At 37.7% G+C, this 22,917-nt stretch overlaps 1 protein-coding gene across 9 annotated transcripts in view; it reads right to left on the reverse strand.

Moving 5' to 3' along the window:
* The window catches only part of EVC (EvC ciliary complex subunit 1), an 81,289-nt gene that overhangs the window by 50,942 nt on the left and 7,430 nt on the right, over window positions 1-22,917 (reverse strand). For 5 of the 9 annotated variants that reach the window (XM_055719975.1, XM_055720323.1, XM_055720248.1 and 2 more), the window contains exons 4-11: window positions 22,512-22,744; window positions 21,456-21,540; window positions 19,222-19,323; window positions 16,819-16,956; window positions 14,700-14,858; window positions 12,691-12,907; window positions 10,431-10,579; window positions 7,532-7,630 (exon numbers count right to left, since the gene is read on the reverse strand). In XM_055719975.1, coding sequence (XP_055575950.1) covers window positions 7,532-7,630; window positions 10,431-10,579; window positions 12,691-12,907; window positions 14,700-14,858; window positions 16,819-16,956; window positions 19,222-19,323; window positions 21,456-21,540; window positions 22,512-22,744 — 1,182 coding nt within the window. Of the gene's footprint in view, window positions 1-7,531; window positions 7,631-10,430; window positions 10,580-12,690; window positions 12,908-14,699; window positions 14,859-16,818; window positions 16,957-19,221; window positions 19,324-20,571; window positions 21,427-21,455; window positions 21,541-22,511; window positions 22,745-22,917 lie in introns of those variants that run through there. The other 4 variants (XM_055719902.1, XM_055720104.1, XM_055720472.1 and 1 more) reach the window with 3 other exon arrangements.

The raw sequence follows: 22,917 nt of genomic DNA on the forward strand, positions 1-22,917 counted from the left end.
ACAGCCCCTTTAAAAATGAAAATGCTGGGTGAATACATGGAGGGGAAGCAGGACTAAGCAGAACGTTCTTTACATCACAGGAACGTTGCAAAATGGCACACAAAGCAACAGGGAACCTGGTCAGGTGCTCTATGTCCCCAGGATGATGATTTTTAACAGCACTGCAAACTTTTTGTTTAAGTTCTGTTAAAAATTCTACTCTGTTTAAGTTCTGTTAAAAATTCTACTCTGTTTAAGTTCTGTTAAAAATTCTACTCTGACATAAATCCTGCACTTACTGGTCTCATCTGTGGTCCAAGATCACAAAATAAACCACTGTCAGTCATAACTATCAAAACACTAACTTCTCCTGTGTGTAAGGAACTGCTGGCCACACAGCCTTCTTTAATCTGAACACGCAATCGTATGGACATTAGACCACAGGCTGTCCTTCCAATCCAGACCCTAACACAACAGCATGCTCTACCCAGAGGACATACCACAGGTACAATATGATGGCCACACTGTTTAATGCAGAACTTCAAAAAAAAGTAGTGGAACGGTGTTTTCAAATTTGGTAGGGTAAATGGTTAAGTCTACTTTTAGGAAAGACTGCAGATATGATTGAATACTACAGCTAACAAAATAGTTCAAAACTATTCATACTCCAAGGAATGTACTTGATCTGAAACAGTAATAAATTCTGTCTGTGAACAGGGACGGCACACTACATATTATAAAACTTATTTTGCACAGGAAAAAAAAGAAAAACACTAAGAAATCCTACCACTTCCAGGATCTTCTTTTTGGACTAGAACCCCCACAAAATAGTTTTTACAAGCTTCCTGATATGCCATCTCTTGGTTTTTAGAACTTTCACTTAATGAAATTTATTCAAATTGATTCCATTAATAGAATAGCTGATTGCAGTGTTGAATGAACCTGTTTGTACTACCTGGCAGTCAATCTCAAAGCTTTTCAAAAATTCTCCAGAGATATTCATCAAGCATAAAGAAATAACATGGGGTATATGCAGAAATAAAATGGGCTCAGATTAAAATGCGAAGTGCATCTGAACTTCAAAGAAAGCAATAAAAATATAATAATTTTGTCAAAAACCAAGGAAAGTACACAGTTTATCAGATTTCACTACAAAACCAATGAACAATGTTAATGCTTTCCCTCAAATACAAATAATTAAAAGGTTCCTACATCAGACGAGAATAAAGTGAATAGTCAAAATGTGAAGCAGAAGATGTATTTAGAGAGGCTGCCTGTACTGTATTTTACATGCTAGCTACTGACTAGTATATATTATCTCTGAGAGGCATCTGCACAGCTGTTTATTAACTTGTGATACAACAGCATTTAATTAAAATAATTTAAATTTCTGGTCAAAGCTGTAGAATATTCTTGCATGTATCTCCAGAAGCTCAATGGCTAGGATGCTTATTTAAGAGGCAAGAGATTCATCTCCCAGTCCATATTGTATCTTATTAAGGACATAGATTCAATACTCAGATCATACATCCCATAAATACTTCAGACGTTCCTGGACACCACTGGCTACTAGAAAATACTTCACATTATAAAGTCACACTAAATGGAGAAAAGCTGATTGCATGTACTTTTTCCCCTCTTCCACATGAAGAATTCTGGAAATGCTAACTGGAAAATGAAAGCAGCACCCTGCTTTTCAGCATCCTAAGACCAATAAAACACAATGACATTGAAGTCATCCTCAGCACAAGCTAATTAAAAAAAAAGTTTTTTATTTCCATGCATTTAAAATGGAGGTTCATTGAAATTCTAGTCTTGCCCCCTCACTGGTCCTTGATTTATTCAGGAGGCAGTTTCAATCTTCTCTTTCCGTACAACCTTTTTAGAAATGTGCCTCTGTAGATAAGGTTATGCCCTTTACTAGATCTAACTATTAATAAATGGTGGATCCATAAAGAGGTAAAATACATTTTCTCATGCAATAAGGCAAGAAACAAACTTCAGAATGAAGGCTATCCAACCTCACGGATCTTGTATCAGCTTTGACTGAAATGACCAGATCAAATTTAATCAGTGCCCAAACGCAGAACTAAACTGAGCTCACACAGTAAGAGTTCACAAATTTAATCTATTAGATCATGCTGTCTTTCAGCCTTTTCTGGGGTAAGTCACAAGGCATAATTTCCAAAAGTGAGCATGTGAGGTGGAGGTCTCTTGATATGGATTTCCATCTGAGACAAGACAAGCTGTGGGTGATTCCCCTTGAAAAGAAGCAATTTTGGTACCCCAAACTGCAGTCCACTCTATGAAAAGCATCCTTAACCATATCTCATGTTAATGAAATTACATAAGGAAAGAAATAACAGAGTAAGTCTCTGAGAAACTGTACTTTTCATTTTAACAAAAAAAAAAATCCCCTTTTATTAACAAAGGAAAAAAATCAAATACTTTGCTTCAACCTCACCTTCATGTTTACCCATTCATAAAATGTTTATTGCCTTGCCTGTTGATAATACTCATTACTTAATAGCTTTTAGTCTAAATTCCTGTGCATTTCTATGTTCTGTTAAGTCAAATGAAATAACATTCTGGTGAACTGCTATCAGTAAATGGGAATTATAAATGACAGTAAATTGTGTGTTTTCATGGCTCTGATGTTAAGGAAGAGGAAAACTAATTATTTTACCACAGACTATGTAATTCCTAGCTGTAAATTTATTTCCTTTGTGCAACCTGCATGTCTATCTGTTTTCTTACTAATGAACTATTCAACCATCAACCTCTTTTAACTTCTCCTTTCCCTACTGAAATAAGTAGGTAGTTCCGTTCCCCCACCCCACCCCCAAACAAACAAACAAAAGAGAAAGAAAAGATTAAAGGATGGTGAACACTTGATATGCTAAACTTGACCGACTTGCAAGGAGCTCGCCTTTTCTTTTGAAGAGATCATGAGAAAAGAGAATCAGAATAGGACATACAGGGGGTGCTTTTGCTACCATGTAAATGAAAATTACAGTAAAAACTATGCAACTGAAAACCTACCCAAGCCAATACAAAACTTACTGCAGCACAGTATCCCTTGTGTAGAGGATAATTCTGCAGACTGTGTTTATGAAAGCATTAGTCTGAGCCATTCACTTACCTCTGACACAATTCCTCCTTCAGTTATAATATACTGTGATAATCAAAACCGCTTGCCCCTAATTCTTCAACTTGCACTTCAAAAGTAAGTTATGAAGATAGTGTCTAGACATAGACTATTCACCTACAGCATACTATTTTAATCCACTGGTATGGCTGAAAAGTCCCACGTTATCCTCCAAATATAACTCATTCATTCACTTCAAGCATCAACAGATTCCATTGACCTTGGTTAAATAATTTTGATTGATCTATTCATGTGTGCACAAAACAAACCTACTCAATTATTCTATGCAAACACAGTCAGCTTCCAGATCATTGCATTTTTACATATTTATTCACCAATTTGGATAATTCTTTGATGTATTGTAGCACTGCAGGCTACAGCAGTGCTAGAGGGTTATATAAACCTATCTTGATGAACCCACAAACTGTTTAAAAGGGGAAAAACTGACAAAATAGAAAAGTCATAGAAATTTGAGAAGGGCTTAGAAGAACCTTGTGAGAACAAAGTAAGGATCTTGTCCCACAGGTAAGTGACATCTTTTCTTCTGTCCCCAGGATATTTATTAGTTCCCTATTCGACCACATGTTGACCTTTCCCCTATATTTTACTATCACCTCTTGCATTGAGGTTATCTTTCTACTTATTCATGAAACTAAGTCTGTCAGGCTTTTTCCCTGCTTGCTTATACAAGGACAAACCGAGGTAACTGTTGAAGTAAGTCGTCATTCTAGAGCACAACTGCTGGACGAACAGAGGGCCTAAACTTAGTATCACATACAAGCCTTGCCAGGTTGTTTTCCCTTGAAAAAAAAAAAAGGTAACAGACTAAGGACCACAAGCTTTGGGCAACAGCAGGGCACTTGGTCAAGTGAACTTATCAGAATGCAACCCTTGGGAACTTTGTACTGGTTGTCTTCCCTGAGGATTTATTCTAGTTCGTCATCGACAGTGCAAGTTTTGATAGAGTACTTAAATGGGGGTGAAAGGTTTAGAAAGTTGATACAGGATGCATGCACCTGCATGCTCTGACAGTTGCTTTGAAAGCTGCTGGAAACTGTTCTTAGCTGAAGAATGCTGAGAATGCCTGAGAATGGGACCTAACCAGCTAACTGGGTATTATCCATCTGTCTAACACTGGTGCTATCACACTCCAGACGTTACTGGATATTACTGCATATAGTCATTTGTCTGAATCAACATGGCTGTTCTTTACTAGGATATGGGTGTTTATCTGATGAATTGCATTACTGATGATGCCCCAAGGACCATGAAAGCAAATTAAGAAAACAGAGGGCCTGGATGTGTTAAAAAAGACCCCACCAGGGTTTGGGGTCTGCTGCCATTAATCTGACAAGTGTGGTGTGATTCATTCCAGTTTTGGGGGTTTCCAGCTGAAGTCAAGATGGCAATGGGTGCATAAGCAGGAACTTGTCTGGAACGCTAAATCCTGTGGGTACTGGACAACATTAGATTGTTCAGCCCAGAAGAAACAGACAATATTTGTAATCCTCGGCCAGTAGAAAGTATGAGCTACTTGGAAGAGGGAGCATACAGGATGCTACTGCTAAATCTAATCTTGGTTATGGAGAAATTGTGATTCAGATAAGTTTGCCTCCTCTTGGATTTAGGTAATTAGCTCCTAGTAAGACATCTCAGTTTCACTTCCCTTAAATGCAACAGCTATTTAACTTCCGTGCGTGGGAAAGCATAACTACTTTGTGCAGTTCTGCAAGGCTTATTTTCATGTGCAATAAAATATAAAGTGGGCTGAACTCTTAAATATTTAATTACTTCTAGTATTTTCCACTCGGACTATGTTTACAAATGTATAAATGCATCTTTTTAAAATGTCTTGCAGTCTATCTTTGGATGTCTGGTGGTCCACAGGCTAAGGAATATTCATCTAAGTATCTGTGGAGCATGCCAGGGTGACTTCAGAGAGTTTCACTCAGTTTCTTCAGTAATATTGCTACGATTCTTTTGCTACTGTAATGATAAAAAAGCAACAGAACAGAACTCTCTACTGGTGAATTTCTTTTCTTGCCTTCTAACTTACTTAGTAACACATGCTTGCAGCTATGGAAGTATGGAGATTAAGTGAACAATACAATGTTTAACCAAAACTTTAATTTAACCTTTTCCTTGGTCACGGTAGAACAAAAATTGCAGAGTCCAAACCTTCCAAATGAGCACAAGGTAAATGACTATCAGTTAAGCTTCAGGGAGTACAGACCTTCTGGAACGACAACATGGAGCACTGCTCTGTTTGTTGATGTGCCCAAACTAGCTGGTTCAAATGCAACTGGGACATAGGTTACAGTGCGGTGCTGACTACTGCCATGTGAGGGTTGCTGGTACTCAGCTGGTCAGTCTAATGTTTGCTTGCTTAGGTCTACCTGAGCTGCAGTCACATCACTGCACTGGGGAGTATCTCAAATCCCTGGCGCCCACCCACCGTTATCTTGCCTTCCCACTGGTAGCAGTAGATCCTCCTAGCAGAGACCCAGAGAAACTAATTGAAGGGGCAAAGCTTCTGCTTGTCCAAGGTGCACTTCTACTGTGAAAGTGTGGTGGAACAGAGAGAGAAGCAAAGTTGTTGTGGTTGTGAGATGCAACTCCTTCCCCTTAATGGTAAATCTACTTTTGCTTTTATGCGCCAAGTAACAGACAACATGTGTAACTACTGCACTTCCCTCACTGCAGAAATCAGAACAGCTCCATCTACCTACAGCGGAGCTACACTCATTTGTATTTTCTATTCTTTCTAGCTTATGCTGCTTATGAGGTATATTCAGAAACAGTCTGTTCTCCTAAAACTCTGACAATCTGTAGTATGTGTATTTAGGGTTAAGGGGAGAAAGCGCAGCTGTTCATTATGTTAAATATCACAATAAAAATGTTTTATTAAAGAAAAAAGAAGTGGAAATTAAGATTTGTGGACCCTCATTCAACAGATGCCAGCTGGATCACAGTACTTGCAGTTTTTCTTGTCTGGCTGGCAGTGTTTGTTTGGGATAGGAATAAGAGAACAGCTGTAATATGGAATGTAATGGCTTAGAGATAGGTGAATTGGCAGAGTTCAAGTTTGTACAGCTCTCCTGGCAACTTGGCAATTCCAGAAACACTTAATTCACCAAACCGGTTTTTCTTTAATGGAAAAGAAATCTTAGCTAATAGTGCTTAAAGAAATAGGATTTTCAGTTTGATCTTAGTGTGACTAAAGCAGCGTAAACAATAAAGGAAAGCAATATAATTCCACAAATGAGGTGGAACTATGCAGGGTAAAAAAATTCTTTGGTCTCCAGAGACTTCAGGTGAATTGAGGAAGGGGGTGGAGCAGTTAGTAACTCTGGAGAATGGACTGTATAGTAATGCACAGTAATATCAGCAGACATGTTGATTTTTCTTAAATTAAATAGTTTTGCACAATTAATCCACCCTTATTCACTGGCATAGCCCTCCAAGCAAACTTCACCTTTCTCCAAAGTAGCAGTAATAGTTCTCAAATACTCTGTTGCTTGCACTATTGCATAAAACCATGGCAAAACTATTTGTTCTAAATACAGTGGCTTTATTTTTTTTATCAACTGAATCTGAAAACGTGCATGTAGACTAGAGCTAATTAAGATTGTGTGGGTATCTTATCCTAATGTGATAGGGACTACAAGTTTCCATAACACCCTGATCTGGTCATAATTAATCATGACAAGGATTCTGTTGAGCTGAAAGTGATTAGCTCCAGCCTAATTAAAGGTCATTGCTGGCTACAGCTTTGGGCTTCATCAGATAGATCATGTTATATATTTTTTCGGTGCAGACAGAAAATCATTAAAGATTATGCAAAAGCATGAAGTATCTACATATTTTCCAAATCAGTAATATAAAGAAGTCTAAAAATATTACTTACACAAAAGATCTGAACTTATTTCAGGGAATTAACTAGCGTCAAAACAATTTCTCTGAGAGGAAAAGAGATGAGAAAACTATTTTTTGAGATGTAGTGAAGTTAACTAAGAATAGTATCATCCTACTGTGGTGCACAGGAGATAATTATGCTACATAAAAGAAGTCTCTCTCCCAGTAGTAATGACAGATGTTGTATGCTCTCAAAGTTACTGCAGCCTTGTCAGCCATGCAGGCAGCACATTTTGGCAGACCACATAGGCATTTTCTGACTAATGTGAGGTTAGGAAATGTAGTGGATTGGGAAGGTAGGACAGGAAAAGGCAACCTAATGTGGAAGATTGTCCTGTCTCTATCTCCTGGTTTGCCAGCCTAGCTTCCTGGAGCTGCCATGATCTCTCTTGCAATTCCCCAACCCTCCCAGGCTCTGACATTGTGTAGCGAGGTTAGAGGATCATGAGAATTATTTTACTAAATAACACATATCACTAGAGGTGGTACCTTGTAGAGATCTGCAACAGCCTCAGTGCTCTTGAAGTCATCCTCCTCCTCCAGTTCCCACTGTGCTTGTCGATGCTTCTCTAGCAGCTCATGGTAAGCCTAAAAGAAACACAATAGGTATATTTAAATAGCTGAAAAAGTTTTGATAGCTTTTTGTGATCCTCCCCTTCTCTGATCTCCTTCCCATGTATCATCACAGCAGTGTTTATCTGAAACTGTGACTCAGAGGGAAATGAAACTTGCCTTATCGCCTCAATTTGAGCATATCTAGTCTTGAGTATGAAACTCCCTAGCCTCAGCAATTTGGGATTAAATAATATGTACTAGTACTGGAAATTGTGAAATTATCTGATTTGCAGCCTGCTTTCCTGTGTATGAGTATCACTTCATCACAGCCAGTACTATGAAGTGCAGAACAGCCATCAGATATCATCATCAGACACCTTAGTTACAGTAGTATCACACTGTATAGGGCTTTTACACTGGGGTTAGTCACCATGTCCCATGGTGCTCCCTAAAAGGCTGATCTATGACTTGGTCCAGATTTGGTCCTTGGTCAGAGACTTCAGAGGGTGCAATTATTTTTTTTTTCTTCAAGCTAGGACTGTAATGTGTTGGCATCCTCATGTGATGTAATGGAAGACTGAATTTCACAGGCAAAGAACATCCCATTCTATAGACTAATGAGTGGTCTTATACATAAATATTCCATATTTTGATTTAAACTACCAAGTGCCCTCTCACATTCCTGTGGTAGGCATGGCTTTCTAGGTATGTCAATAGGGTTCTTCTAAAGAGCATGAAAGTGCTCATAAACTCTCCATGTTCAGGTCACTCTTGTAGAGGTGGACTTGAAAATTCACACTGATGAAATCATAGTTTAACACAGAATTTGGCAAGTTGATTGCTGTAACTTGTATGCCCACCGAGGGAGGGCTGAGCAAGACTGGGTTACCGTAACTAGCACTTTTTGGCTGTGTGCTTCACTTGATCATCCCTGTACTCTCTGCCAGTGAAAAGCAAAATGAAAATGCTCCTTTTTCCAGTGGAAACATAAATGTAGGAGGCAGAATGATATAGGGACTCTAACCTTTACTATCTAGGTCATTTTGTCATATAACAAAAAAACCTCAGTACTGCAGCAACAAAATCATTACCATCCAACTCATATTCAGAAGAAACTGATGCAAAGAAAATTCACTGCAAAATCCACCTTCTTAATCGGCAACCACTGAAAATTCAGCAGGAAGGTCAGATACTGCCAAGGCTGCTACCATGGTTGCATTTTGATGAGATGTAGGGGGGAAGCGAGAGAAAAGAGTGCACTTGATGGCTACAACTCTGGGCTCATGGTGAGGATTCAGGACCAACTCCTTCACTGCTGGTCTGGCTGTGAACCATGAAACAGGTTTAAAATAGCTCCTCAATGTCGAGGGGATTGTTCGCAAAAAATAATTACCGGATAATTTAAGACAAACCATGGTAGCTGTAGATATATACAATTTCTTCTTATGCTTCAATCAGTCTCTGGATTCAAGACCCCATCCATTCTGGGACAAAAGGCTTTCTCCACTCTGGCACCAGCAAAGCTTAAATTTCTGACTTGTCTTATTATTTGCACACAGGCGTTTCACAATACTAAGATTCGGTATTGAAGTGCAAGTTGTCTATTCCTGCTCAGCTTGTCATAAGTAGATCATTAGTCTACAGTTTAACTAAACATATTTGTTAGCTTTCTAAGGTGTACAGAATAGAGCACCTCTTGCACAAAGCTGTGTGACTAACTTTGTCAGGGAGAGGTCTTATTACAGAAGTTCTAAGCTTTGTTTAATGAATTTGGGAGGTGTCCAAGAATTCTGAATTATGTGTGTAAGGAAAATACATTCACAAGTCCTCAGTGGCTACAAAAACGTGTGATAGAATTATATAGTCTCAAGTTATGAAAAGACAGAGGTTAAATGTGCTCTGCTGTTTTAAAGTGCCTGAAACCTTTTGTTTTCAAGTTAGGTGTTGCCAGACAGATGTTGCATACAAGAACAGTACCTGCATTATCTAATTCATACAATATAATTACAGAACTTGGCCCTGCAGTACAAAATTGCAGTGTTGAGATCAATAAATTTTGACAGTTTGCCACAGGAATTTGGGTCTTCTCATACAGTAATTTATCTAAGTTACTAAATTTCATCAAAAGTTTAACACTGCTGGATGTAACACTTTAACCTTAAACTATTTCTTTTCATGAAAATTGAGGACTGATTTTTTTTATTATTTCTTAGTAACTGGGGTCTGTAGTTCTCAGCAGTTATAGGAGTTTTCCAGCTCTCAGCATTTACAGCTAAGAACTCTGATGTCGTATATACATTCTGAACAACAATAAAGCTGTACAGAAAATATGGCCAAAAACCCATTACACTGGCCACTGTATACCATATTATCTATTGCTAGCCTTCTCTAAGGTATTCAGCCAGCAATCATAATGAGTTTTTCCTCTGCTTATGTGAAATTTGATAGTCTTTTGAGCCTCAGTAACCTCACCCATAGAAAAGCAATTAGATTAGTGCAGTCTGCTTTCTTCTGTAATGCAGGCCAGATACTTCCCTCCACAGATTTCCTATATTGAACATATAGTATCTAAGTAAAAGAGGTTTTCCAAAAAACATGCAATCTAGCATTAACACCCTTTAGCATTTTGTTCCAATGTGACAACACCAACACTGAAGAAAATGTCTCTAAGAAAGCTTAGGCAACAGGGGATTTCACCCCTTCCTACCTGTGCTACTGTACATGATTCTCAGGAGGTCTCAAAAATGCCAACTTTATGGAACTCAGAGAAATCTGCAATATATTTGGCCTTAAAAACTAATGGAACAGTGAAATTAAGCTTTTACATGCTCACCTTAAGAAAATCATGAACATCTTCATTATGAAAAGTTTTACTGAGGAGACTCCCCTGTTCAGCTTTGTGTCTGTTTTTGAGCTCTTCTCTCTTCTTTGCACGGCACTCCAGTTGTTTCAAGATCATGTCTTTACTTTGCTGCATACATTCTGGAACATAAACCACTGATGATTAGATACCACAACTCCACAGGGAGAAAGTAGCATCTGCTACTGTCACACAACATAAGCGCACAGAAATCTGTTAGTGAGTGAAACAGGCACGTAATTACCATGCAGGATTTCATATTTGACTCTTACTTTGGACTTTTTAGATGTGAACTTTTGGGTTGTTACATGGCACTTAAATCCATCAGGGTTTTGGATCATTACCATCCTGCACCCTCCCTTTCACTGGTGCTTCAGAATGGAATTGGTGCTTTTGATGTCCTGCCTCTGCTTCATGTCTCATTGCCTCTCCACCTAAGAACTTAATTCATTTCCCCCACTCGCCCTGTCCCAGACCAGTACTTCACTACTGACACAGACAGCTAAAGGGGAACACAAAGAAATAGTCATTTGTGGCTGCTGTTGTGCCACCACACCAAGCTGCCTTAACTATAAGAAATTACTTTTTGGAGAAATAAAGGAATACAGTACTGTAGCACTGAGCATGTTACTTATTCTCCATGCTAATTTACTGTGCTTATCCACAGGCTGATGGTGCAGTGACAAAACACTTGAAAGTGCACTGAAAGTACAGGAAAACCTGTAATAAAAATGTCATCTGAACAAATGTAGCAACTGTTATTTTTAAATGCTACTTGACTCTCCACTACTTCCTTGTTTGTTTCCTAGGAGCAGTCTTGCTGGCCCTGTGCTCTGCTTGTGAATTACAGGTACAGTTTAACTTAATGTATTTAGGAGCTCATAAGCAAGGTCAACATAGACTCTCATGTGAAAATGCTGCACTCCAGATTTTGTTTTATTTTTTAACACATTTCACTTCTATCTAAACCCAGGAGGTTGATAATGCCCTTTTGCACAGGCTGTACTATAATATATAGCTATATATAACTATAAACACCTACTTGGCATAAAATCAAGGCCTTGACTGAGGTATTTTTGCTCTGGAACAAGAGAAAATTGACAAAAAGTGGGAAAAAAACACCCACAGATGTATGCTTAAGGAATGTTAGTGGCTGAACCTATGCAAAGACTATGAACTAGGTGCGCCAGTTTTAGAAGCAAACATCCATGAAAATCTGTACCACAATATACAATTCATATCAGAAAATGGTATCAGTGAATGCCAAAAAGTGAATGAGCAGCACTGCAGCAAGAATATACTGCAACAAGAATATACTGCAACAAGACTACATTCATTCTGACTATCCCATCCACTGAGCTCTAACGCGAATGCCATTTTACTAGGACAATTGTCTTTAAATACGCCCACAAACAGCAGAAAAGGTTCTGGAAAATGTGTTAAATACTTCTCACTGCTTTCTTTTTGGCTAACCATGTACTCTTAATTTTCCATAAGCGCTCATGGGAAGCACTGAGCCCTTGATACAGCACCTATTAGAGAAGTTGGGCTATGTTTCTCAACATCTTGGGCAGTAGGTAACATGCACAGTAACACAGGGAGAACCTTAAATCAGTTGGTCAGTAGCTTAGACTCTGTTACAATTGTGTACTTTACAGATAGGAAAGGCGAAGGGTGGAAGAGGAAGAGACTTCGTTTTTTGAAATATTTTAGTCTGACATAATACAAGAGAAGTTCACCTGAAGATCATAAGCTTTAAAGATATCTTTTCACAAGAGTGACAGCACAAGTCTTTTGTGTTATCTTCTGGCTCCACATGCTAGCAGGAGATCATGAGATGGTATTCTGCACATATACAGCTCTTTCTGTTCCTAACACTAGCCAGTACCACGAACCATGTCAAGTACATTAACAGTAAATGGAGAAATCTCACAAACACTTGGAACAAATGTGACTCTTCTTCAATTTTCAGATTAATGAAATAAGGTATAGATTATGTGAACTGTACAGTAACTTCATAGTAATGCCTGGAACAAGACCTAAAAGGCTTAAAGCCAAGGTTCCCATTCTGAGCATCCACCCTTCACAATAATAAGTGTTCCTGGCCAGCTCATCAACACCTTTTTAAAACAGAGGGTATGGGGCCAAAGCCATAATTTCTTTACTATTTAATACAATAATGAGAACTCATACCCATATTTGTTAAGTCATGAGCTCTGGTCTAAGTACTCACCATTACTGAAATGCGCCAGCTGTTCCCAGAAGGCCTTGTGCAGATCTGTTAAAAGTTCTTCTTTTTGTCGGACAGAGAGATTATTCTTTACAGTTAAATGGTCTAGAATATTTGATACAATATTTAATCTACACTTGCACTCTTCTGGTATATAGGACTTCAGTGAATCAACCATTTTCACCATAAGCTCCCAGCTGAATAACCTTTCCTGAATGTCCTAAAACAAACATGAAAAAGTCCCGTTCAGAAACCAAGAACCGGTCTTCGGTTGTGGTTGTCCTCTCATTGTATTATTAATTTACAAACTACACAGAAAACTAAGGCTTCTCAAGACCATGTGAATAACAATCTTTATGTACTTAAATACTTCTGAAAATCTTGACCAGTGTAGGATAGCAGTAGATTTGTTGCATGTTCAACTGCAAGACCTAATCTGAAACTACCAGTGTTTTCCATTATTTGTAGCTGACAAGATGACATTAAGGCAGGAAAAGACAACAACAAGCTTGCAGAACAAACTTAAATATCCTCTCATTGTATTATTAATTTACAAACTACACAGAAAACTAAGGCTTCTCAAGACCATGTGAATAACAATCTTTATGTACTTAAATACTTCTGAAAATCTTGACCAGTGTAGGATAGCAGTAGATTTGTTGCATGTTCAACTGCAAGACCTAATCTGAAACTACCAGTGTTTTCCATTATTTGTAGCTGACAAGATGACATTAAGGCAGGAAAAGACAACAACAAGCTTGCAGAACAAACTTAAATACTCAAGGGGGAAAGACAGACAGAAGGGCAACGTGGAAGTTGCGGACCTCTTTTCAAGATGCTATATGGCACACCAGCATGGACCTTCATTTTGACACGTATCTTATTCTGATACTGCTGTGACTCCTTCGAGCGTGTTGTCAGCTGGAATTCAGTAAATATACTAAAAACTAGTACAATTGCCTATGGCCTAGCATCTTTCATTTCACTATTAGAGAAGAAGCCCAGGACTCCAGTATAGAGCAAGATTTCCTGGGTGAATATGCAACTACTTTAGATAATGCTGCAAGGTTGGAAAGAGTGTGACAACTACTGTAGTTAACAGACACACACATACAATGACCTTTGCAATGAGATGTAAGCGTCATGGTAGTGACTTCAGGTAGAAATATGTTCTGTATCTATATTCAAACACCTCATTTGAAGCCTGACCATCTGAAGGAACTTACTGTACAGTAGCCCAGTATGGGTCAAGTGTGATCAGCCGCAAAGACTATTTTCACACCTCGCCAGCTCAGTTTACTTGCTGCTCCAATGCAAAACTAACAAGCTAATAAATACTGTATGTGCTTTAGTAAGCCAAATAAAGCTAGCTATCATTTATTCTCCAAACTAATAATAAATTCAGTGGGCCAGATTCTGATTGTACTGTTAACTTATAAATTTCAAGTAATTATTTTAGTATGTCCTGTGCAAAGCAAATATAGGACCTGTTAGATTTAAGACAACATAAAGCACAGTGCTGATGCATTCACAAATGCATTTTTCCCTCTTAAGACTGTATCACTAAGAGACGTTAAGGGTCTTCAATTCCAGTTAAAGTCACTGTACACACAGTATCAGCCTAAAATTTAAATTAGGATTTCTCAAAGTGGAATAAACACTCTGAAAGAAAAAGAAATAACCTAATGCCCAAGGTAACAATTTTTCTTCATCATTAGATCCAGTCCTCTTGCTCCTGGCTCACTGTCTGCATTAATACTGCTTTTTCCTAACATGACTGCCTGAACGGTATTTTGAGAATTAGAACTCAAGTGCAGAGAGTTCACCCTCCCGTGAGTCTTCATAAACCACAATCGAAGCTGAGCTCTTTGAAACAAAGCTGAAAGAGACAACCAGAGTAAGCTGCCTACATCATTCCCGAGGCAGGACTGACAGACTCTGTGCACTTGCATCATTCTTTATGTTCAGATTGACTAAATCTCTCTCAACTTTGATTTCTTTTTGTACTTTACCATTGCCTGCAAATCTTGAGATTCACTTAATAAGCTTTCTACTGCAATCATCTTCTCAGTCAGATCCATCATTATCTTTGTTGCTTTGGCACTTGAGCATTTTGTTTGGTCCAAAAAAGCCTGCTGGGCTTTGTCAGTCTGCTTCCAGAAAGTTTCCATCTGTGGAATATGAATCAAAAACCAATTCATGTTCCCTCATTAATCATCTAATATTTCATTACAGCAAGAGGCGTACGAGTCTACCAAGATACAAGTCACCGAGACTACAGACAGCTTTTGGTATCAGTTACAGTGAAAATTTTTCATAGCTACAGTGCCTGTTTACTACATGATGATACACGTGCTGGTGGCACATAACCAGTAGATCAATCCTGACCTTTTTAAAATGTAGTCATTCTGTATAACCTGCTAAGAATTTGTTGTTAGCTCTCTATGTATTGCATCTATAAAAGCCTATTACGTTGTTAGCAGTAAAGGGAAAACTAAAAAAGATACCAAACTGCAATCCTTTTTTCTGAGAAGTTTGTTTAGCTGTGGGAGCAGGCATTTTAGGAGAAGTGAAAATTGTCACTGTTTTTCACCATTAAAGCCTTTCAAAGACACATGCTACATAAGCACTTTGTAACTGTGCTGGCATGAAGTACTTTATGCAGTATCAGCACAGTCCATGAGCCTATTCCAACACATTATCATATGGGTAATCTCTAGTTTTAGGCTCCAATCACGCAAACACTTATGATTGTGCACAACTGTGAATATTCTGTGGTCTTCAATGGGATTACTAGTACACATAAAGATAAGAAAATTTACCCACTGCCAAGATTTATACTATGTCTGAGTTTTGGAAAAAAATGTGACTATGGCATCTGTAAAGCAAAAACCCCCTTTATATTACAGAGGGAAGAGTGGATTAGTTCAAGGTCCTGATCTATATGAATCTGTGCACAGGGAAATCATTTTCAATATGGATGAAAAGCATCTGCTGGCATAAGACTGACAGACCCACTGAAGGATGACTGCTTCTGTTGAATAACTGCCTCATGTTGCTCAGCGAGGCTGCCAGCAATTTTTTTATGTGACTAATGCCAGAGAACTCTAAACAATCAATTTTTCACAGAGCAAAGTTAAATCGCAAAAAAAACTTGACACAGATGTACCATCATTACCAGGACTTCCACTATAAAGTGAAAGGCACAGAGAATCAAGAGAAAGCTGAGAAAATTCCCAGTGAAGCACTTAACCACAAGATACTAAAAAACTTCTCTATTAAATCCTCTATGGAAAAGGCCCAAGTCTGAGATGACGGGCTGTTTAGTTCAGGGCTGAAGTGTCAATCAGTGCAGGCAGCTCACATTGCTATCAGTCTGACTAGTCAGTCTCTCATTTTCATCAGCAGTGAATTTGCTCATACCTCAAAAAACAGGACTGGGAAGGAGAATATCTTTCAGACTACTCAGTTTGCTGCAAAATAATATACAGAATACTCTTAACCTCCACTTTTCTAGCCTGCAAGCTATTCGGACACAGTGACACTACTGAAGAGAAAAAAAAATCTTAATTTCAGAATCAAATGCCTGCTAACAAACTGTATTTTTACATCAATGTTGCATAATTTTACATCAATTTACATCATGTAAATGTATTCTAATTCTAATGTAGAAAGGTGCTAAAGAAAAATGTTTTGCTTAAGTAAATGTGCAAAGCATACTAAAAGGTTGTACTGTAATTATTTTCTTGGTACTTATTTCAGTTAAAAAAGTTTTATAGCCTCTTATTACCTCTTACTCAGTTATGGAGGACTGAAGAAAACAGGTGCTAGGACAAAATCCTAAAAGTCAGGCTATACACAGGCTTGAAATAAATCTTACCATCTGACAAGCCAGAGACATTTCTCAGTTCTAAATGCACTGTGATAAAACAGTGTTTGTATAAAAAACATTGGGTCCCAAAGGACGTTAGAAATACTTTGCTGGAGCAGTGTAAAAATATTTTCAGGAGTTGTACACATCTAGACTACTAACTGTGGACTAGTCAACACAACAGTTAAAAAAAATAAAAAAGCATTCCACACCAAAAGAATAACATTACAATAAGATTTTAGAAAAAAATTGAAAGTTACATTATCTATTACGTGCTCAGAATATTCCCTTTCTTTCCTTTCTAAGTCTTCTACAGTCTGGTACTCTGAATTATGGGCTCCTGACACCTCAGTATTCTGGAGTCTAGAGTGAAGCTGCTTCTGTAATTCTTCAAAATCCTGGAGGAAAAAGCAAATGATTTGTTACGCAGAAAAACAGGCATAACTTCTAAATTCAGGAGTGAACTGGTATGTTATTTTTGGCTCACAGTTAAGAAAGCTGAACAAGAGCGTTTAGGAAGTTCTATCTCTGAGTAATGTACCTTCTGCAGCAAGCAAAGAAAACTCAAGGTGTACGGTAGCTCTGAACCACAGTTAGTACAAATACATACATTTCCACTAGTATGTGAATACAATCTTTACTGAATTCAAGTTTTAGTAAACACTGCTTCCTAAACTTTCATACTAATAATCCTTTGAATCTATCCACAAATGTATTTTTATTTTAATGCACGTGCCCCATCCTAACAGGCAGCTATGAGTGCACATGTTGTGTTTAAAAGCAGAAGTATTATCCAGATATGACAATCAGTGTTTCCTGCAGAGTGCTAGCACACACGGATGAACACCTGTAATGCTCATAAGGGACAAATTACAGGCTACATGATTATATGGGGTTTTTTACAGTTTTTCAGTCCTTTGAAGCCATGATTATTTTTTCTGAAAGCTAATGACAGCAACAAATATTAGTCTTCTGTCATTACTTAGGAGGTTGGTACTGAAATGGAGGATTCTTTAGTTGTTGAAACATGCCTTACACAACAAGCATTTACTTTTAATACCACCCAATTTTAGGTGTCAATGCATTAACTTGATACTCATAAGCCTTAAAGAAATGTAACCACATTTTGACAAGCTTCACAAACAATTTCATCAAAATCCTATGCATTTTTCTTACAATGCAGAATTAAAAGAGGAAAATGCTGCTGCAATAAATCATATAATCTTCCATCTTGGCAATGCAGTATGACAGTAAATAGTTTCTAGTGCTAACGCTTTTGCTTATTACCAACATCTCTTTTACACTGTATTAATAACCAGCCTTGTCCCTTTACATGATATGGAAACTCTAAGATTGCCACATGTCCAAGACTTTTCTCTCCATAATACAGGACACAGGAATCCCATATTGACACTCAGACAACTGGACTACTCTAGCAATTACTTCATCTAACAAACAATATTTAATCTTCACCTTGAAGCAGCTCAGTTAGGTGCACAAAGACAATGATGCTGTCAAACCTCTTTAAGAGTTAGGCTATACCAGGAAACATGCATCTGTATTACCTCTGTGTTTATAAATTGAAGTAATTATCAGAAGTCCATCAGAAAAAGGGATTCACACACCAAAAATAATTTTTCCTTTAGTAAATACAATCAACTTTAATATTAAAACTGAAGATTTAAGGCAGAAGACTGGTTTTAAGGCAAAACACATTCTGATATAAATTATAAGGTACAACTACAGAGATTCCTGATATTCACAGATTGTGATACTGCACAAACAAAATAAATCTCAACCAACTAGAGCTGACAAGCTGATAGACTAATGCCTAAATGTGAAATTCCATCTGTATGTGAGAAGATTATATATTGGATTAGGCTGCTCAGAGAAACAGTGGTGTCTCCTTTAGGGCAAATACTCAAGACTTGGATTGGAAGGGCACTGGATAACCTTACTTAAGGCCCTGCTTCCTACAGAAGTTTGGATGAGATGATCTCCAGATGTGCCTCTCAACCCACACTTTTCTATGACTCTAACCTCAAAAATGCAAAGTGAAACCAGCAGCTCTCCTATTTTGTTTAGTTTTGTAAATCTTTTTTCCTTGTAATAATCTTAAAAATAGTACTATGACTCCACACGAAATGCATTTTGACCGTCAATGTATGTCTTCCAGTTCAGAAGTGGCATATGGATTTTGACACAACTATATGGAAGAAAAAAGGACAACAAAGGAAAACAGGTATATTTTCCCTTGATGAAAGCCTTGAGTTTCCTCCTAGTACTTTATTTCCTGCTATTTTATTATCAGTAATGATACACGGGACCAGACAAAGACCTGATAATTAGAAATTATTAAATCTGAGTGAATAAGGTTCACAATGTTCTGTTTGCTTGAATGGATTAAACTACAAAATACTTTTATCCTCAACATATTACACACATCACTGTTCTGATCACCTCATACAATAACAATGAGGAAATGCAGAGAAGGTAATAGAGAGAACCAACTAACAAGGGAGTTTCTTTACATTTCTTCTGAAATAGGTTACAAATCACATTGCTGCTTAGAAGGAGCAAGTCTGTGGCAGCTTGTACCAACGGGTGGGATTAATTAATTAATTCTTCTGTGGTCTTAAATATTAACGCACAAAAACACTTACATTTGTCTGATTTAAGAGGATCTTCTTGAACAAATCATCAGTAATCTTCTTTTTATGATAAAAGTCTGTGAGGTATATTTTGAGAACCTGAACAAACATCTGCTTGAAAGGAAGGAGACAAAACCTAGGGTAAGTGCCTGCTCAACACTGTAAGGACATCTTTGTGATAACTTTTAATCAGTCAGTGAGACTATAGTGAACCATAAGCAAAATAACAGACACATCATCAGCAACTCTGTAGTACTTCCATTGTGAAAAATTCTTTGGCTTTGGCTTCAGTAAGATACTGGAAAATGGTACAACACAGCTCTAACATAGACAAGGACATAATCTCACATATCATAACCAGACCAACACATCTGAAACTGTCCTTTAGCAGAGAAAATGCAGATCACTTAAGAATACAAAGCCCATTTTTCTAAAGTTTAATGAACCCCTAAACTGAAAGATAGTAACATATTCATTACTATGATTTCAACTGAGGCTGGCCAAATAAGTATCAAATATTTTTGTTTGATATTTTTAATTTCAACTGTAGTTGGCCAAATAAGTACCAAACATATGACCCAATAGTAACCATCTCAAGTTCTAGCTACCTTCTCTTACAAAAAATACACCTACTATCCAGTTGTGCTTTTGGTGTGATTTTTTTTAAGATTTTAATACTATGGCCTTCAAAAAGATGTTTTTGAATACTGGGATAATCTTTGCTTAACCTCTTCCCCTCTTGCCTCAGAGTGTCAGTGTAAAGACAATTCACTTCATTAGTAACTACTGCAGCATTTTCCACTGTGAAATTTAACAGCCACCTACCTATTACTCATGTACTTGAAAACAGATGATGCAGAAGTTGCCCATTTTAAGCATATAAAAATATAAATACAATTTTATTTACTATAAACAGTTATCAAAGCCAACATTTCAGTCAATAAACATCTGAAAAATATGTTGTAATTAGAGCTCGGTAGAAGAGAAAACCATAAAGCAGTCATGTTTTGAATCTCACTTGCCAACATTTTGGATAGGAGTTTGGCAAGTTTCAAACTCACACCACCAAAACACCACTTACTATTGAAAAAAAAAAAATAAATTCAGGAAAACACTGAAGGAAGAGGACCTAGATCCTAAGGTAGACTGAAATCAGAGAAAGGAGAGTGGAAAAGGAAGAAACTACTCTCTAGACTGAAACTTTTTTGCCCTTTTCCCCTGCTAGCAAAAATATTAATCTACTCAAAGCTTCAGCTAAAGGTCAAAGTCATCTGCCGTCGTGATAATTTCTGGTGGGCCACAAAGTCTGTTAAATGAATGTTTTCTCAGTGTTTCTGTGATTACATCACCATTTTACCTTACCTTTATTTACCAATTGATGATTAACTTTGAGATGAAGTTCAACCTTCCCTAGCCAAGCTAAACTTCATTCTGAAATCTGATCTCAGGTTTCCTTTCTCATCTTCTTAAACGGGAATAACCCATGAGAAATCTGTTCAGAAAATTCCACCCCTTGAAATGTAATTTATTAAATGCACTGTGAATATCAGAAATAACCAATCTATTTTAAAAGAGGTTGTGAAAGAAGGGGAGGAGAAAGCTGTATACTTTATGTCCAGATTTATATTAACTGAGCTAAAACTCAGTAACAGTAATGATGCTGTACTTGATCATAACAGGTCACCATAAACAATTCTCCTAATGGAGTATTCTGTGGCTTTAAATGTATACAGTTTATTTTTTTTTCCCCCCGTCAGCTCTGGATGCTGTGACTTGATGAATCTAGCTATATATGGTTCCGCAGTCCTACAAAATCATGACTACTGTACTTATCACAATGGTATTGATTCAGCTGAACCGAATTTTCAGTTTTATTCGAAGAGTTTGGAGTCCTTAGAGTTGCAATGCACAAGCAGTGTCCTTAAGACATAAACTTACTTATTAGATAATTTTTCGCCCTCTTTTAATGAACCTCAAGTGCTGTACATTATTCTCTGGAGTAAAGTTTAAAACCAAATCTTTATACTGTCCAGTCTGACCCTCTGTATTTCACAGCCCAATATATTTAAGTGTATTTTATTCCTTTATGAAGCTCACATATATGCAGAACAACAGAAAAAATTAAGACAATACTATAGAAATGCAACTCTGCTACACTGCTTCCCAGCTAGCCCATTTATTTCCTAAACTAATATTCAACTAAGATGTTCAAAACAAACAGCTATAAATGAGACAAGAGTACCTACCACATGTTTTTCTTTTCTGAGTTCAGTATCAAGAAGCATGAGATCTTTTAAAATAAGACTGCAAAGGCAGAGCTTAACATCAAAACTAAAACAAAGATTTAAAAAGTGTTAATATCCATCTAAATCAAGGTTATAAGAAAGGGCAACACCATGTAACAGTTTCATTTAACCACTAAATTATCCTAAAAACATTGCCCCAAACCAGCAGTCAAGTCACTTTACTTCCACATTGCCTCGTCCTTCAGGTAAAATATTCCTACATAAATGTAAGCAAACCAAAACAGTGCTTTTAACAAAGTTTGATTTGGAGTTCCCTTTACAAAAAGGTAAATATAGCCATGAGTGGCTACAACAAAGGGATCACAAAGCTTTCAATTAAAACAGCTATAATGGCGGTGGACATTTTCAAAGTATTCTTCATTGCTAGTACTCTCCGAAGTCCCCATAGTGACACAAATATGACTTTACTCTTGCTAGCGAGAATACAGACACATATGCATTCATCTAGGGCTACCTTGCTGCGGTGCAGCTGAAAGAAAATCAGAGCTGACAGTCCATTTTGATTAGCTCTACCTGCTCATCAGCAGCACGTCTAAGAACTGTTTTCCCACAGTAAGACATAAGCAGTTCCCATTAAAAGAGAGAGAACAGACCACTGCCACTTGCTGTTCTCAAGGCACCTGCTGTGTGACTTGACATTCTACAGTGCAGGGGACTCCATCCTCAGTTGAGCAGCATGTGTCAATTGAGCATACGAGCCAAAACAAAGGGATGTCCTTATCCTAACAGTGGTATACTTTTACGTGACAGCTTTTGCCAAAGTTCTGATTCCCACAATTTCATAAAGAACAAACTGACTTTTCAATATGCAGCATGATGCATAACTTCAATCTCCCCCACCACTTTTTCAGGGTTATAAGCAGATAACCCCATCTTGATGTGAATGTATACATTCAGGCCCAGCTTTTGGTTTACACCAGACCTTTAGTGACTGTCTTGAAAACCACTGGGGCACGCTAGGAAACGACCAAACACAAGGACAGGTTTACTGCTTACCTCTCACATGTTAGCACTTCAGGGAAGCTGGTCACCTTGAGGAAGGCTCGAGCCTGAAATCTGTCATCGCTTGTTGTGGAATGTATCGTTGTAGAGGAGCTGCAGTCCTCTTTGTCTCCCTGGCTCAGGGATCCCAGGCTGCCTGAGGTAGATGTCTCCATGACCTGATTAGGCAGAACCGCCTGCTTTGGATTCTCATGCAAAGATGGATTGGATGAGCCATCTGCCAAAGGCTACAGTCAAACAGAATTCACAAGGTCAATTAATACAACACAGTAAGGAGATAAACATCGCATCAATTTGCAGTGTTTGCTTTCAGGCAAAAATTTAAATGATATACACAGCGAAGTGTTTCCACATAAATTAAGATTCATCACACAAGTTTCTGCATTGCCCAGAAAAGCAT

This window comes from Falco cherrug, chromosome 1 (genome assembly GCF_023634085.1).
Source record: "Falco cherrug isolate bFalChe1 chromosome 1, bFalChe1.pri, whole genome shotgun sequence".
NCBI lineage: Eukaryota > Metazoa > Chordata > Aves > Falconiformes > Falconidae > Falco > Falco cherrug.